The sequence below is a fragment of the Bubalus bubalis genome, chromosome 5 (genome assembly GCF_019923935.1).
Source record: "Bubalus bubalis isolate 160015118507 breed Murrah chromosome 5, NDDB_SH_1, whole genome shotgun sequence".
Lineage (NCBI taxonomy): Eukaryota > Metazoa > Chordata > Mammalia > Artiodactyla > Bovidae > Bubalus > Bubalus bubalis.
The window spans coordinates 113,125,436-113,143,558 of NC_059161.1; the positions used below are offsets into that span (position 1 = coordinate 113,125,436).

Sequence of the window (18,123 nt, forward strand, 5' to 3'; positions counted from 1 at the left end):
CAGTGGTTAGGACTCCACACGTTCATCGTCAAGGGCCCAGCTGCAATCCCTGGTTAGGGAACGAAGATTCTGCAAGTCACTCAGCATGGTCACACACACACACACAGACACACACACAGACACAGACACACACACACACAGATATACAGTCCAAAGATGAGAAAGAAAAAAAGGGTGAAGGAAAATGAAAAGTACCTAAGGGACCTGTAGGACATCATAAAGAGGACCAAAACAATACATTATCAGAATTCCAGAAGGAAAAAGCCATAAGGAGATTTTCTGAGGAGTGATAGTAGGAAGACGGAGGAATAGGGGAACACCGACTTTAGAACCCTTCACAAAAATAGGTGTTAGCAACTATCCAACCAAGTTTTTATAGTTATCACAATGGGATACAACAAACCATGTGAAAGATGAGTCAAAATGGGGGTAAAATATTTACAATACACATGGACAGATTTTTTAAAATAGAATATATAATGAAAAAAATGAAATGGGTGTTTACCTACCCTAGTATCTTTAAAAGTATCTGGAATTTAAGTGGGGGTCACTAACTATCTGATGAATGGTTGAATAAGCAGACACAGTCGCAATGGAATACAACACTTATTTTCAAAACTGAATTCATTCCCTTTGCCTGTATAGTCTCTTCTTCCTCTTGAATTCCCAAAGTGAGTAACATAACTACTCCCCCAGCGGACTGCCCTAATTACCCTAGAGCCCTCTATCACCTCCTCCTCTGCACAGTCCTTTCTCTTTGTATTCCCAGGGTCAAGATCTAACCCACACCTTTAATTCATTATTCTCTCCTATCTCCCAAAACTTGCCTCTCAACCCTGCTCCTGCTCCCACTCTCCACTGCTGCTTCCCTAGTTCTGGGCCTCCCTGCATCTGATCCAGACAGACTAGATGAATAAGCAGAGCGGTCTTCTAACTGATTTCTTTCCACTTCTTACTACACACTGCTCACGGTACCTTCTCAAAATTCCTCAATACTTTGTCAGTCCCTACTAAGAAACTACTTTAAAGCCAAAGTCCAAACACCTTAGATGAGCCTTGAAGGATGGCATTTCTCCAGATTATTTTCTAAACCCTGTTTTTCCACCATCATTCTAACCCATCCATCCCCTTTCCTTCCAGGGACCTTGGTCTGTGGTATTTCTCCTGGTCTAAATGCTCTTCACTTCTATCTGTGCGTATCCAAAACCTGTTCACTCTTCAACAAAGCCTTCCTTGAATGCCACAGGAAATAACCTCTCCTGCCTTTGAATCCCTATAAGAACTCCAACAATCTTACTACTTTTATTGGTATATTGCTTACTTCCCCTGAGGAAAGACTCTCTTATCTACTTTGTCAATGACACTCAGAGTACCTGCTACAGACAAGGCATTCAGTAAAATCATCCTGAATGAATTGTTTGTAGTCATTAAGACTTCTGCTACCCAAGTTGGAACACCAGGATGTTTTACACAGTACATGAAGCACATATACCTAGAGTATACACACCATGAAAGATGAGGCTACATTTACCTATAGAAACTTATGACAGGAACATAATGATTTATTTTTACTTCCTTTGACTTAATCTCAATCTTTTGCCTATATCTCAATCCTCTGCCTATAAGAAAAAGAACACAGAATTTTCAAGTCCCATCTTTTGGATTTCTTACAAATCTATTTTTGGAGTTATTTTTCCTATATTCACTTTTCTATCACCATGGAAACCAAGCTGAAATTAGTGTTGTTAGGATCTTTAAAAATACAACTCTATTCAGCAAGCCTTCAAATGTTCAAAAAGTCCTTTCTCTGCATGGAGAACGGAAATCAGCGTAAAGTTGTATAAAAATATATCACCCTACCCACATAAAAACCATTCATCAAAGTTTAATCAACAGATTGCAAATTGAGCAAAGAAAGAGTTCTTTTCTTTTTATTCATCTTTTATAATGCTATCATGGCTGCAGTTTCACTACGACATACCTGTGTAGTTTGTAAACAGTTTTCCTCACCTCCATAGACTGTAGTAGACATGTAAACATGAAAAATCATTTCTGTCGCATGTGGTCTGCTCACATCTATGATCAACATCCTAATATTCAACACTGAAAATACGTCTTCAAAACTACTGAGTTGAGAACACCAAGTGGAAGAATAAGTCTATATTTGAGATGTAACTCTGTATTACTTGTTAGGTGGGTAATAAGTGAAGCAAGTTCTAATTTCAGAACATAAAAGGCTAAAATCAACGAGACAAATTTTCAATTCAAATTTCTTAGGAGAAACCTAGAGAACTACATGCATCTTAATAAACTTAATAGTCAATTTTTCCTTCCAGAACGGGAAAAGAACACTGTTTCCTCAGGGGAGTATCAGAAGAAGGAACCGGTTTGCTAATCCTTGAACACCAGAACCACCCTCAGCTGAACAAGAGTTTCCCAGCATGAAGAATAAATGGAAATAAGATTAAATGACAGAACAGCAGAATCACAGTTTCATCCAGTAGGTGCTCACTCCAGAATACACACTTGTTGGGAAACAAAGCTTCATTAGTATTTTCACATTTCTATATGGTCAGAACATTTTGAACAAAGAGACTTCAGCACTGAGGTTAAAGAAAGACTGAATGGGAATCCCGAATGCCAGAGCCTCTGGAGAAAGTCTTCTCTCTTCCCAAGTCCAGATGTTTGTAAAACAGACATCTTTGCTGCTTCTCCCAGAGAGGGTGCATTAACTTTCCAGAGCGGAGTCCCTCCCTCCACCTCCAAAAAGGCAAATGGACAGAAGTACCAGCTATCCTATGGAAACTCCAAGTTTCAAAATGTCAGAGTCTGCCTTTCGTGATACAAAAACCCACTGTCCACATGTGGTATACATCTGGTTCCCAATGCATCACCTCATGGGGAACTGAGGTAAAAAGAACCAACATGAGTTACACTGTGAGGTTATAAAAGGTCTGATTTCTGATGCAGAGACCTCACGTTTCTGTTACAGAGAGACAGAGTAACCCTGACAAGCTGGCATGTTAACCTCTAAGCAGAGAAACATCTCAGACTCTTCACAGTTTCAGACTCAACAATATGACTTTTGTAAGCATATTCAGTCCAACTCCTGGAAGTGAACTGCATGTGTAATGTGACTCCAACATATCTATATATCAACCAGTTTCACATACCTAACTTCTAAACTGGACAATCAAATGAGATACAGTTAAAATCCAGGACTTGGTTGATGGCAGCACTGATAACTCACTATGTCAACTCTTCATTTCAAATCTTCCCCTCAAATGACAAAGATTTCCAGGCATAACAGGAGGTATTACTATGGAATATGCAGAAAAGTAGGGTTGAAATTTATATGTTTTGGTTTGAGGGAGAAGACTTTCTGGTAGGGATAGAAATAGTAAAATTATCATGGCCTTTGTTTCAAATGGTTACATACAAATAATATAAACTTCTAAATAAGATAAATTTTAACTGGAAACATCTACAAGCTAATCTTTAAATTGAAAGTAGTATTAAGAAGATGGGGAAATAAGCATTTCACTGATTTACTTCATTTTTATCAATGTCTGGAAGTCTCACAGATAGGTACCAAAACTTCTTGCTGGTACATGTTTCTATAAACGTCAATGGCTAAATTTAGAGGAATTCTTAACCAGGAAGAAAACTCAATCTGTTTCCAAAATAGTCTACTGAAACTGTTAAATATTAGATCAGTATACCATAAAGAAAGCTGAGCACTGAAGAACTGACGCTTTTGAATTGTGGTGTTGGAGAAGACTCTTCAGAGTCCCTTGGGACTGCAAGGAGAGCCAACTAGTCCATCCTAAAGGAAATCAGCCTTGAATATTCATTGGAAGGACTGATGCTGAAGCTGAAGCTCCAATCTTTTGGCCACCTAATGCGAAGAACCGACTCTTTGGAAAAGACCCTGATGCTGGGAAAGACCAAAGGCAGAAGGAGAAAGGGCCGACAGAGGATGAGATGGTTGGATGGCATCACCAACTCAATGGATATGAGTTTAAGCAAGTTCCGGGAGATAGTGATGGACAGGGAAGCTTGGCGTGCTGCACTCCATGGGGTCACAAAGAGGCAGACACAACTGAGCAACTGAACTGACACTGAAATACTGAAACTGAAAATGTGGAATCCATATATATGGTCCTCAATGTTACTATTCTATAGGGTAAAATACAATGATGTGTTTTCTCTGGTTTCCTTTATTTTTAAACCATAAACCTTATAAATACATTACAATTTCAATATTCTAACCTATAGGTTTAATTCTATCTGAAAATGGAGATAAATTTTTAAATCAACTAAAATTATAGAAAATGCATCTGTTATTATATAAGGCTAGTTTTTATATTAAAAGAAATATCACATCTAAATAAACTGATTACTAGATCACCAAGAATATAATCAGTACAGTCTTTCTTGTGAGGGGTAGTTTATCACAAAATTCCTTATAGTTGCAACGCTTCCTATTTGCAAAGATTTTCTGTATCTACTGCCTCAATCCTGATACCACTACCCTCAGGTCATCAGGAAAGTATTTCTTTCTACATTTCATAGATTATGGCCTGATTCACCAAAGTTCATTCCTTACAACATTTGCCATTCTCCAAAGTTCTTTAACCTTTATTGATTTCACCTCACTTAACTATCACAGTACTCTGATATCTTTGAGAATGTGTTTATCACTATTTCACAAAAAGGAAACCGGCCCAGAGAAGTTAAAGAACTTACTTAACAGCACACAGGGTACACCGCACTATTAACAATCACACTTTTTTACCTTAAAATACATTGAAGATGTCAGCTATTTCAAAATTCTGGTTTATTCCTGCTTAAGATAGTAGTTTTGTCAGTGTATCCTTTTCTAGTACTTTCACAAAAGAATGTTCAGAATAGCTCTACAGCCTTGATTCAAACACAGACCCCCACCACTTGGCAGCTGTGACCTTAGGTAAGTTCTTAAACTCCTTCTACCTCTGGTTCCTCAACTGAAACTGTTCTGAAGAGTCAACGACATTACAGTACTATAGTACTGTTACAGTACTGACTGCAGAAACCACATACAAACAGTACTTAGCATAACTTAGTATACTTAGTATCACATCTGGTTCACAGAAAGCAGTCAATAAATACTGGCTAGTATTTTTTTATTATAATCCCAGTTATTTCATTGGGAGGAGGGCATTGAAACATGTAAAATATCATGTATGAAACGAGTTGCCAGTCCAGGTTCGATGCACGATACTGGATGCTTGGGGCTGGTGCACTGGGACCACCCAGAGGGATGGAATGGGGAGGGAGGAGGGAGGGGGGTTCGGGACGGGGAACACATGTATACCTGTGGCGGATTCATTTTGATATTTGGCAAAACTAATACAGTTATGTAAAGTTTAAAAATAAAATAAAATGTAAAAAAAAATGAAAAAAAAAGAATTAAAAAAAATAAAATAAAAATTCAGGGCCTTTTTGTTTATATTTTATATTTTTACTTCTCAACATTTCTACAGTTGGATCAAACTCTATGACCTTTCCCCACATTCTCAGTATCAAGGCAAGAATGTATCTGCTGATACAAATGAGTCTGCTGACAGAAAGTGTTAACTGAAAAAAAATGCACAACCTAATTTTAAGAATGACACCGCAGTAGCATTTCTGAATCCCATGCACAGCAGCTTCAGCAGAGAACCCTCAGGAGACAAGTATTAAATTCATACTTTTTCTGTGCTGTATTTCAGTCAAAATCTGAGCTCTCGCATTCAGGTTAATTTAACTTAATCCTTTATATGAAATTCAATAAAAAGAAACATTAATTTACAGGTTCACAATTTCATGCGCAGAGGTGCCTGGCAGGTTGCAGTCTATGGGGTCACAAAGACACAAAGACAGGACAGAGTAACTAACACTTTCAGATAACTGAATGCTGCTAAGTCGCTTCAGTCGTGTCTGACTCTGTGCGAGCCCATAGATGGCAGTCCACCAGGCTCCCCCGTCCCTAGGATTCTTCAGGCAAGAACACTGGAGTGGGTTGCCATTTCCTTCTCCAATGCAGGAAAGTGAAAAGTGAAAGGGAAGTTGCTCAGTCGTGTCTGACTCTTAGCGACCCCATGGACTGCGGCCCACCAGGCTCCCCCGTCCATGGGATTTTCCAGGCAAGAGTGCTGGAGTGCGGTGCCATTGCCTTCTCCAGATAACTGAATAAGAGAATGTAAACCACACATATCCTATACACTAGATGGCGCTGTCACACCAAGCACAGCAGAGCCTAATGCCTCAACAGCAATAAAGCTGAATAAACTGTATCTACACGTGGCAAGAGATGCTTTTCCTTCTTACTGAAAAACAGCCTGTGAATGTGAATAAATCTTTTTATTTTTGGACAAAGGACTTGATCCACAAAGAGAAGTGCAATAAAGATAATAAATTTACAGAATTTAAAATGACATGCAGTTTTAATTAATAAATAATAAGCTCTTTCTTGGAGAAGGCAATGGCACCCCACTCCAGTACTTTTGCCTAGAAAATCCCATGGACGGAGGAGCCTGGCAGGCTGCAGTCCAGGGGGTCGCTAGAGTCGGACACGACTGAGCAACTTCACTTTCACTTTTCACTTTCATGCATTGGAGAAGGAAACGGCAACCCACTGCAGTGTTCTTGCCTGGAGAATCCCAGCGCCGGTGGAGCCTGGTGGGTTGCCGTCTACGGGGTCACACAGAGTCGGACACGACTGAAGCGACTTAGCAGTAGCAGCAAGCTCTTTCTAGTAAGTATTGTTTATCTTGTTTTTTCTGGTTTCAATTTCTCTAAACGAAATTTAAAACTTAAATGTCGAATTCTGTAGTTTACTCAGGGAGAAAAATGTCCAAACTCAAATGCACTTATTAAAAAACAATGGCCAAAAACAAATGAAGTATCAGGAGTATCTATAAAATTTTATTTATCTAAGGAAAAAAGTTTGCTTAGGATTTAAGTTAATCAATAATAGGGAGAGAGAAATGAAGGGAGGGAGAAGACAAAAAGTCTCAAGTTGATGAATAAAATTCCAAGTTGGTTTCTTGATAAGACCAAGCGTTAAGAATATCTGTACACAACAACTTACACCCGCAAATATGAAGATCTACATTAAATGGACCCTTTTCTATGAAAATATAGAAGATAAAAACCGACCTAAGGAGACACTGATTAGACCTAAAAAGAAACCAATCAACAAAACCAGACCAATAATCTAGACTAGACCAATAATCAAATTATATCGATAAGCTGAAATGGTACAGATTAAGCCTCCTGGAAACCAAACAGGAAAATTTTAAATTTTCAATGAGCAGTTAATTCCCATGTCTACAAATTATCTCAAGACATTTATTTTTAAAAGGTCATGGGGCAGTGAAGTTCTCTAACTCAGGTTAGTGAACAAGTACAATATACAGATCAACATGATTAATGAACACAGATATAAAAATCATAAAATCCTGACTGAGTAAAAAAGGGAATTATTTTTAAAATATACAGCCTGGAAGTAGGGTTGTGTTCCAGGAATACAGATGTTTCAGCAACCTATTTCTGTGACTAGAGTAATGATTCTAATTTTTAAAGACAGCTTCTTCCTGCTCCATGTGAAAGTGGACTAAACTAAGAACATGACGTGGTACAGCCTCTTCTGCCTGTGTCACTACATCCTTTTACTTCTTCACTCTGTCACATCCCCTGCTCATTTAAGACAGAGCTCACAGTGCATCTTAGCTAGAAGGAACATTAGCTGTCATCTAGTTATTCTAGAGTATCCAGGAACCGTACTTTCTTTTCAGAATTAAGGTAAACAAGATCAAGCATAACTAATAATCTCCAGTGAGGTCAAGACTGTATGGCACAATGAGTGCCACACCCATTCCACCCCACACCAGTATCCTTTTACTCCTCAACAGGACAATGCCATCTTACACCACATACTACAACTGAAGACAGTGAACTGATTCTCGAACTGGAAAGCCAGAGATAGGCTAAAGTGAAAGTCGCTCAGTTGTGTCAAACTCCTTGCGATCCCAAGGACTTCACAGTCCATGGAATTCTCCAGGCCAGAGTACTGGAGTGGGTAGCCCTTTCCCTTCTCCAGGGGATATTCCCAACCCAAGGATCGATCCCAAGTCTCCCATACTGCAGGCGATTCTTTACCAGCTGAGCCACAAGGGAAGCCTGAGAATACTGGAGTGGGTAGACTATCCCTTCTCCAGAGAATCATCCGACCCAGGAATCAAACCGGGGTCTCCTGCATTGCAGGCGGATTCTTTACCAACTGAGCTATGAGGTAAGCCCTAAGGTCTGCTAGAATTGAGCTGAAATAGGATTTGAGCATAGCCGTGCAATCTAAAGCATTTGTTGTTGTTGTTCAGTCGCTTAGTCATGTCCAGCTCTCTGCAACCCCATGGACTGCAGCATGCCAGGCTTCCCTGTCCTTCACCCTCTCCCAGAGTTTGTTCAAACTCATGTCCATTGAGTTGATGATGCATCTAAGCATCTCATCCTCTGTCGTCCCCTTTTCTTCCTGCCCTCAATCTTTCCCAGCATCAGAGCCTTTTCCAATGAGTCGGCTCCTTGCATCTGGTGGCCAAAGTATTGGAGCTTCAGCCGTAGCATCAGTCATTCCATTGCATATTCAGGGCTGATTTCCTTTAGGATTGACTGGTTTGATCTCCCTGCTGTCCAAGGGACTCTCAAGAGTCTTCTCCAACACCATAGTTCTAAAGCATCAATTCTTCAGCGATTAGCCTTGTTTATGATCCAATGATATTCAGTTCAGTTCAGTCGCCCAGTAGTGTCCAACTCTTTGCGACCCCATGAATCACAGCACGCCAGGCCTCCCTGTCCATCACCAACTCCCGGAGTTCACCCAGACTCACGTCCATTGAGTCAATGATGCCATCCAGCCATCTCATCCTCTGTCGTCCTCTTCTCCTCTTGCCCCCAATCCCTCCCAGCATCAGAGTCTTTTCCAATGAGTCAACTCTTCACATGAGGTGGCCAAAGTACTGGAGTTTCAGCTTTAGCATCAGTCCTTCCAAAGAAATCCCAGGGCTGATCTCCTTCACAATGGACTGGTTGGATCTCCTTGCAGTCCAAGGGACTCTCAAGAGTCTTCTCCAACACCACAGTTCAAAAGCATCAATTCTTCAGCGCTCAGCCTTCTTCACAGTCCAACTCGCACATCCATACATGACCACAGGAAAAACCATAGCCTTGACTAGACGAACCTTTGTTGGCAAAGTAATGTCTCTGCTTTTGAATATGCTATCTAGGTTGGTCATAACTTTCCTTCCAAGGAGTAAGCGTCTTTTAATTTCATGGCTGCAGTCACCATCTGCAGTGACTTTGGAGTCCAGAAAAATAAAGTCTGACACTGTTTCCACATCTATTTCCCATGAAGTGATGGGACCAGATGCCATGATCTTCGTTTTCTGAATGTTGAGCTTTAAGCCAACTTTTTCACTCTCCACTTTCACTTTCATCAAGAGGCTTTTTAGTTCCTCTTCACTTTCTGCCATAAGGGTGGTGTCATCTGCCTATCTGAGGTGATTGATATTTCTCCCGGCAATCTTGATTCCAGCTTGTGTTTCTTCCAGTCCAGCGTTTCTCATGATGTACTCTGCATATAAGTTAAATAAACAGGGTGACAATATACAGCCTTGACGAACTCCTTTTCCTATTTGGAACCAGTCTGTTGTTCCATGTCCAGTTCTAACTGTTGCTTCCTGACCTGCATACAAATTTCTCAAGAGGCAGGTCAGGTGGTCTGGTATTCCCATCTCTTTCAGAATTTTCCACAGTTTCTTGTGATCCAGAGAGTCAAAGGCTTTGGCATGGTCAATAAAGCAGAAATAGATGTTTTTCTGGAACTCTCTTGCTTTTATGATGATCCAGCGGATGCTGGCAATTTGATCTCTGGTTCCTCTGCCTTTTCTAAAACCAACTTGAACATCAGGAAGTTCACAGTTCACATATTGCTGAAGCCTGGCTTGGAGAATTTTGAGCATTACTTTACTAGCGTGTGAGATGAATGCAATTGTGTGGTAGTTTGAGCATTCTGGTCCAAATTAATCTTTACATCTAAATTATCTTATAAGCAATTGTGTCTTTCCATCTAAATAAAATTGAGAATCAGAATTTATAACATATGGGAGTAAGAATAATTATTTTCATTTTATAAATCAAAGCCTTAAAGTTAAATATAATACTGTCAGATTTTAAATATTTAGGGGACAGTGACATTTTCTAGGATACAGTGGCCTATTGCAACTACAAAGTCTCACTATCTGAGGAAGAAAAAGAGATATTAATATGAAAATAAGAAATCTGTAAGTCTAAAAGAAATTCAACAAACCAGAAAAAAAAAAAAAGGTATGCAACTGCAGAATGTCCTACCACTGGGACATATTAATAGACAACAACTGAGTCAGTCATCTGACAGGATGAATACTTGTTAGGATAAACCAGAGGTGCCAAGTCCAAGGTTCATCACCTCTTCCAGACTCATTTTACTAAGTTTTCCCACTTACTTTCTCCTCAGAACATACTGTCAATCTCATGTTAAAAGTAAGTAAGGACTCTGAGAAGAAGGATTCTGGGAAGATGGTGGAGTAGGAAGCACCAGGAATTTCCCAGATTCTGGCAGAATGTGATACAATTATTCTGTAACTCTGGAGTCCACTGGAGGCTTGGGACTTCCAGGGGAAGGCTTGGAGGATAAACTGTGGTGAATCGTGGTCCATCTAGTTCTCAACACAGCAGCAGCCACCCAGCACATGCCACATGCACTCAAGGAGCAGCCTGCACGCAGGCTGTGAGAACCAGGGTGCAGAAGGACCACATCCCACAAGTGAGAATGATCCATGCTCTGAAAACTGCTGCTCCAGAGAGCAGAGGTGCCAACAGGCAGATAGTCATTGTTATTACACACCCATATTGTTGGAAAACCCTCCCCCACTGCCTGAAGCCACGTCCACAGAATTTTAAAGGCCAGTGCTCTTTTCCCTTCTTAATTTTTCTTTTTCCCTTTTGGGGAGCCAGACATAGACTAGGACATTCTAAAGCAATTGCATATATGGGAGAAATTAGGAAGTGACCACACACAGGTCCATGGGGAAGTGAAGACTCAGGAAATACCTGCTGCTGCTGCTGCTGCTGTTAAGTCGTTTCAGTCATGTCCGACTCTGTGAAACCCCACAGACGGAAGCCCACGAGGCTCCCCCATCCCTGGGATTCTCTAGGCAAGAACACTGGAGTGAGTTGCCATTTCCTTCTCCAGTGCATGAAAGTGAAAAGTGAAAGTGAAGTCGCTCAGTTGCGTCCAACTCTTAGCGATCCCAAGGACTGCAGTCTACCAGGCTCTTCTGCCCATGGGATTTTCCAGGCAAGAGTACTGGAGTGGGTTGCCATTGCCTTCTCCGGAAATACCTGAGGAGACCTTAAGTTTAAACATCAGGTTAGCCCTTGCGCACAGTGAGCCAACAAGTTTTAAAAAATAATAATAAACAAAAACAGAGAACCTTAGGGAAAAGGGAAAATCAGATTTCCAGAGTTGCCACGTTATTACTTGCATGTGACTCAGTTCAGTTCAGTCACTCAGTCACTTTGTGACCCCATGGACTGCAGCACACCAGGCCTCCCTGTCCATCACCAACTCCTGGAGCTTACTCAAACTCATGTCCATTGAGTCGGTGATGCCATCCAACCATCCCATCATCTATCGTCCCCTTCTCCTCCTGCCTTCAATCTTTCCCAGCATCAGGATCTTTTCAAATGAGTCAGTTCTTCACATCAGGTGGCCAAAGTACTGGAGTTTCAGCTTCAGCATCAGTCCTTCCAATGAATATTCAGGACTGACTTCCTTTAGGATACTACTTTTAAGATTCAAATGTCCAAATCAACAAAAAACCACAAGGTACACAAAGAAACAGAAACTATGGCTAGTTCAAAGCAAAAAAATAAATCAACAGAAACAATCTGCAAAAAAAAGAGATAGTGGATCTATTAGGAAAAGACTTTATGCCAATTGCCTTAAAGATGCTCTCCAAAACCAAAGGACAATGTGGAAAAAGTAAAGAAAATGACATATGAACAAAATGAAAATACCAACAAAAAGAAGTTTCTAAAAAGAAATTCTGCACCTGAAAGCACAATAACTACAGTGAATATTTCACAAAAGAGACTTAAGTGCAAATGTGAGTAACTAGAAAAAGAATCAGTAAACCTGAAGATAAGGTTTGCTCAATGGAAATTACTGATTCTGAGGCACAGGGGGGAAAAAATGGTGAAGAAAAGTGAATAGAGCCTAAGGGACTTGTGGGAGTCTCAGAATGAGACAGACAAAGGGTAGAGAGAATATCTGAATACTCGCTGAAAACTTACAAAACTTTATTGATGATATAAATATAAATAGCCAAGAATCCCAACAAACTCCAAGTAAGATGAACTTCAGGAAACCCACATAAGACATATTATAACCAAACTTCCAAAAGCCAAATACAATAAGAGAATCTTAAAAGTCACAAGCAAGACGCAACTAGTCACATATGAGAAATCTTCAATGAAGTTATTAGATTTATCAGAAACTTTGGAGGCCAGAAGGCAGTGGGCCAACAAATTCAAATTTCTAAAAGAATAAAATTGTCAACCAAGAATACTATAACCAGCAAACTACCCATCAAAAGTGAGACATAAAATAAGACATTCCCAAGTAAACAAAAGCTGAAGAAGTTCACTAACATCAGGCATATTTTGCAAGAAATTCTCAAGGGAGTCCTGCAGGTTGCAACAAAAGGACACTTGATAAGAATTTGGCAAAACTAATACAATTTTGTAAAGTTTAAAAAAAAAAAAAAAAGTAACGAAGAGTCACTTTTTAGAATAAATATACCATAAGGTACCCTGTTTAAAAAAAGAAAAGAAAAGAAAACATACAAACAAATAAAGACCCCAGTAAAGGTAAAAACTTGGGCAACCATAAAAGCTGGGATTGTGTAACAACACTTTATCATCAGTTTTTGTTTTCTACATGACTTAAGAAACTGATACTTTTTCAAAATTATAAGTCTAAAAGTGAGTACTGTGTGCTCGCTTCGGCAGCACATATACTAAAATTGGAACGATACAGAGAAGATTAGCATGGCCCCTGCGCAAGGATGACACGCAAATTCGTGAAGCGTTCCATATTAAAAAAAAAAAAAAAAAAGTGAGTACTGGAGATTTAGTCTGTAACCCTACATTTTGTTTTCTACATAATTTAAGAGACTAATGTATTCAAAAGAATTGTTAGTTTATGTTTTAGAGCACACAATGTAAAAAGATGTAATGATATGATATTAACAACTGAAAGGTGTGAGGATCAAGCTGTAAAGGAGCAGAACTTGTGTATGTCACGGAAGTTAAGCTGGTAAAATTAGTGCCATAGCTTTTGGATGTTAAATGTAATCCCCATGGTAACCACAAAGAAAATATCTATAGATAGATACAAAACGAAATGAGAAATGAATTTAAACATTTCACTACCAAAATATTAACTAAAAGCAAGATAGGACTAATACAGAAAATAAGGGTCAAGAAACCTATAATATATAGAGAAAAATATAGCAAAATGACATATAATTCTTTCTAATCAGTAATTACTATGGATGAAATGGATTAAACTTGACTACCAAAAGACAAAGATGGACACAATGATTAAAAAAATACATAATCCAACTATAATGCTGTCTATAAGAAGACTCACTTTAAATTAAAAGCACAATAGGCTGTTATGTAAAGCCAAAGCACCTAAAACAGTGCCTCATACAGAGTACTTGCTCAATAAATATTTGCTGAACAAATTAGAATAATTCCAATTATATAAAGCTCAAAAGCAAGTAAAGCTAAATACCCTATTGATTAGGAATGCACAGAGACAGTAAAACTATTTAAAAGATGTAAGGTAATAAATACTACAAAAGTAATGATATAAGTAACCACTGGGGTAGGGAAGACAAATGCAACAACAAGAGGGACACAAGAAATTTCTCTCTTAACCTAGACTTTAAAATGTACATAAATATGTATATAATATATATGTATAAATGTATGTGTTTTATATACATGGCTACACGTAATATACTTCACAGTAAGAAAAACATTGAAAAAAAATTCCATTAGCACTTCTCTCCCTAATCCTACTCTACCTTCACCCTGACTCTGATTTATCCATCACCAGTACGACTCTATACAGGAATCAGGTAAGAACTAAAACAGTTCATGCTGCAGAACGGTCTAGGAATCTGATAGAAATTCTGAAATGTATACTGATTGGATTATACTGTTTCTTGAAATACTACTTGAAATAGGAGTCATTACATGTCAAATATTAGTCAACAGAAAAGAACAGAAATTTTCACATCAACCAACAAGACATCAATAGGAAAAACTACTTCTCGGTGTCACCTATCAGATATACAGATATAGACATTAATACGCCTTGCTTCAGTATGTAGGAAATATCTCAAATATACCTGTATGCTGCCAAACTCAACGTTCTCATAATGGAAATGTGCGCATTCAGCCATCTTCGGAAAGTGACCTTTAGTGAAGGGCAACCTGTGGTACATGAAATACATGAGAGACAAGATCCTGGAACAGTCAAAATTACTAAGCCTGAGGAGGAAATAAAACAGGTTTAAGAGCCCATGCAACAAGCAAAATGTTTAATAAGCACATGCGCATGAGCACATATATCCACTCAAACCTTTTCAGAAACACAGAGTCAAATGGAAATTACATTCAGTGCACAGGGCAAAACCAAAACAAAAAAATAAATAAATAAAAAGCATCGCTACAGTACTCTCCTGATCCTGACCCATGTCAATGGCCCTAGAAAAACTCTGCTTTCGGTAAATGTCATGGAGACTGTGAACAGCCTGCTCTAAGCAGAAGCAGCATTCCCACCACAAAACACAAAACCAGCGTTTACCTGTGAATGTTGTCACAGCCCATCAGTCCTGGATTGGTGGGTCTGGATGCAGAATGAAAATTTTATCCTTGTCTTTCCTCCACTTAGGATAAAAACATAGCTATCTAACCCTTTACCAGGTGAAAAGATGCTTTTTCTCTCTAAAACTGAAATGGATACCCTCAGATATTTCACTTCAGAGTCAAACACTGGCATCCACGTCAGGCTTTCTCAAATGCAGAGCTGAGAAACAGCAAAATCCTAATTCAAAATACCAAAACTGACTTTTCTAAATGACTGAGCGCTTGTATTAAAGGTACCAAAAAAGATATACTTGGATTGTTACCTTTGAACAAACGCAACCTAACAGAAAATGACATGAAAGTTATTCCAAGAACAAAATTAAAGTATATTTTTAGACATGTAATCTTCAGACCTGTTCTACTAACAGCTGAGTCGTAACAGTATTATTCAATGCATGGATAGTAAGAGCTCATTTAGTAAGAAATCTGGATAGAAGTTTTAGGAGAACTAAAGAACTGGTTTTCATTTATTGGAACTCACTTAAAACTCACTGTAATATTATACTTACTTTTTCACATGTTTAACCTTCATACTGGCTGTACTGCCACATGTCTTAAGACTAAGGTCTCCAGGAATTTCTGGAACATCTGCTCCTCTGGCCTTAAAAAAACAAAGACAAAAGATTTATGACCATTCCTTTATTATGAATACATTTTTAAAAGCAGATTATAGCTCATTTTAATGGTCCTGCTAACTCCATACCAAAAGAAATGCATACTGATTTAATAATCTCTTAAAATTATAACTTACTTGACTTTTAATTGCTAAGAACAAGGAAAAATAGTCACCTAAAAATATTTAACCTTACTGTAAAAGGAATAATTTTCTGTCAAACTAAGAATTTTCATTCTCTTATAATCACATTTTGAGATCAATTATTGTATCATGTGCCTCAGCACAAACTAAATTCTCCCCCCAAAGCTCCTGGAACAAAATAACCCTGGTTATGATGATTAATAAAAATTTAAGTGATAATGTGAACATAATTAGGAGATCACAACATACATTTTTCACACTAATATTTGAAAGTTCCATCTATGCAATACCTCCAAACTACCCTTATCTGCTAGTTTTCTTAGTGATTTTTTAATTTTAGTGATACATTCAGCTGCATCATTTTAACAACAGAAACTGAAAAATCAAAAGATTCTTCACACTCCAGAGAAAGCAAACAGCAAATCCAAATATCTATCTTAAAAAAAACAAACTTATGCTATACAATCTATGACTTGTCACAGAAAAAAAACTGCTCTCAGTTCAGTTCAGTCGCTCAGTTGTGTTCAACTCTTTGCGACCTCATGAATCACAGCACGCCAGGCCTCCCTGTCCATCACCAACTCCTGGAGTTCACTCAGATTCATGTCCATTGAATCAATGATGCCAATCCAGCCATCTCATCCTTTGTCATCCCCTTCTCCTCCTGCCCCCAATCCCTCCCAGCATCAGAGTCTTTTCCAATGAGTCAACTCTTCGCATGAGGTGGCCAAAGTACTGGAGTTTCAGCCTTAGCATCATTCCTTCCAAGAAATCCGAGGGCTGATCTCCTTCAGAATGGACTGGTTGGATCTCCTTGCAGTCCAAGGGACTCTCAAGAGTCTTCTCCAACACCACAGTTCAAAAGCATCAATTCTTCGGGGCTCAGCCTTCTTCACAGTCCAACTCTCACATCCATACATGACCCCTGGAAAAACCATAGCCTTGACTAGACGGACCTTTGTTGGCAAAGTAATGTCTCTGCTTTTCAATATACTAGATTGGACATAACTTTTCTTCCAAGGAGTAAGCATCTTTTAATTTCATGGCTGCAGTCACCATTTGCAGTGATTTTGGAGCCCCAAAACACAAAGTCTGACACTGTTTCCAGTTTCCCCATCTATTTGCAATGAAGTGATGGGACCAGATGCCATGATCTTCGTTTTCTGAATGTTGAGCTTTAAGCCAACTTTTTCACTCTCCACTTTCACTTTCATCAAGAGGCTTTTTAGTTCCTCTTCACTTTCTGCCATAAGGGTGGTGTCATCTGCATATCTGTATAGCCAATGTCAAATAATGCAGTAGGGGAGAATAATGTGGATTGAGTATTTTAAATGAGTTAAGAGGGGATTCCCAAAGAAGATAAATACACACAATAGACTACTACTTAACCTTTAAAAAGAACAAAACCTTTCCATTTGCAACAACTTAGATGGACCTTGAGGGCATTATGCTAAGTCAAGTTAAGTCAGAAAAAGACAAATACTGTATGGTTTCATCTACATGTGGAATCTAAAATCAAATCAATACAAAACCAAACCAAGCTCATAGATACAGAGAACAGACTGGTGGTTGCCAGAGGTGGGAATGGGGAGAGAGAGGTGAAAAAGGTGAAGAGGTCAAAAGATATAAACTTCTGGCAATAAAACAAAAAAGTCATGGGGACTTAATGCACAGCACAGTAACTATAATTCATAACACTGTCTTGGACATCTGAAAATTGCTAAGAGAGTAGATCTTAACAGTATTCATCACAAGGAAAAATAAAAGAAAAAAGATTTGTTAACTATGTATGGTTATAGATGTGAATCAGACTTATTGTTGTGATCTTTCACAATGCATACAAATATCAAATCATCAGACTTATTGTCGTGATCTTTCAGTGTATACAAATATCAAATCATACTAGTGTCCACCTGAAACTAATATAGTGTTACACTTCAATTTTATATCTCAATAAAATAAAAAAGGGAGGAGATTCATAACATCATCTCAACTTTTAAAAATGTTTCTTATTTTAAAAAAACTAGCCAAGATAGATTAAATGTTAAAATCCATGACTTTTGAAAAATATGAGGTAACAACATATGAACTTACAAGAATTAACACTGGATATAAACACACCATCAGGAACAACGGGACCCATTTTGTCCAAGGCTTTTGTCCTTACTATGGTTAAACTTTCTATAGATAACAACAGTTAAACTTCCTTAGTTTATTTATAAGGGTTGATGTTTCATCATGAATTGTTCAGAGTCTTCTTATTCTGTCCTGCACGTTTTCCAAAGGGAAAAAATGTCATTACA

At 38.6% G+C, this 18,123-nt stretch overlaps 1 protein-coding gene and 1 non-coding gene across 6 annotated transcripts in view; one reads left to right on the forward strand and one right to left on the reverse strand.

Moving 5' to 3' along the window:
• Window positions 1-18,123, reverse strand: part of ARHGAP32 (Rho GTPase activating protein 32) — a 209,800-nt gene that overhangs the window by 95,480 nt on the left and 96,197 nt on the right. For 4 of the 5 annotated variants that reach the window (XM_025286409.3, XM_044943564.2, XM_025286410.3 and 1 more), the window contains 3 exons: window positions 15,573-15,664; window positions 15,002-15,043; window positions 14,544-14,628 (listed from right to left, as the gene is read on the reverse strand). In XM_025286409.3, coding sequence (XP_025142194.3) covers window positions 14,544-14,628; window positions 15,002-15,043; window positions 15,573-15,664 — 219 coding nt within the window. The remainder of the gene's footprint in view (window positions 1-14,543; window positions 14,629-15,001; window positions 15,044-15,572; window positions 15,665-18,123) is intronic. The other variant, XM_006072386.4, reaches the window with a different exon arrangement.
• Window positions 13,116-13,222, forward strand: LOC123465855. Its single transcript, XR_006641153.1, has one exon. It is a non-coding gene; the product is annotated as a U6 spliceosomal RNA (small nuclear RNA).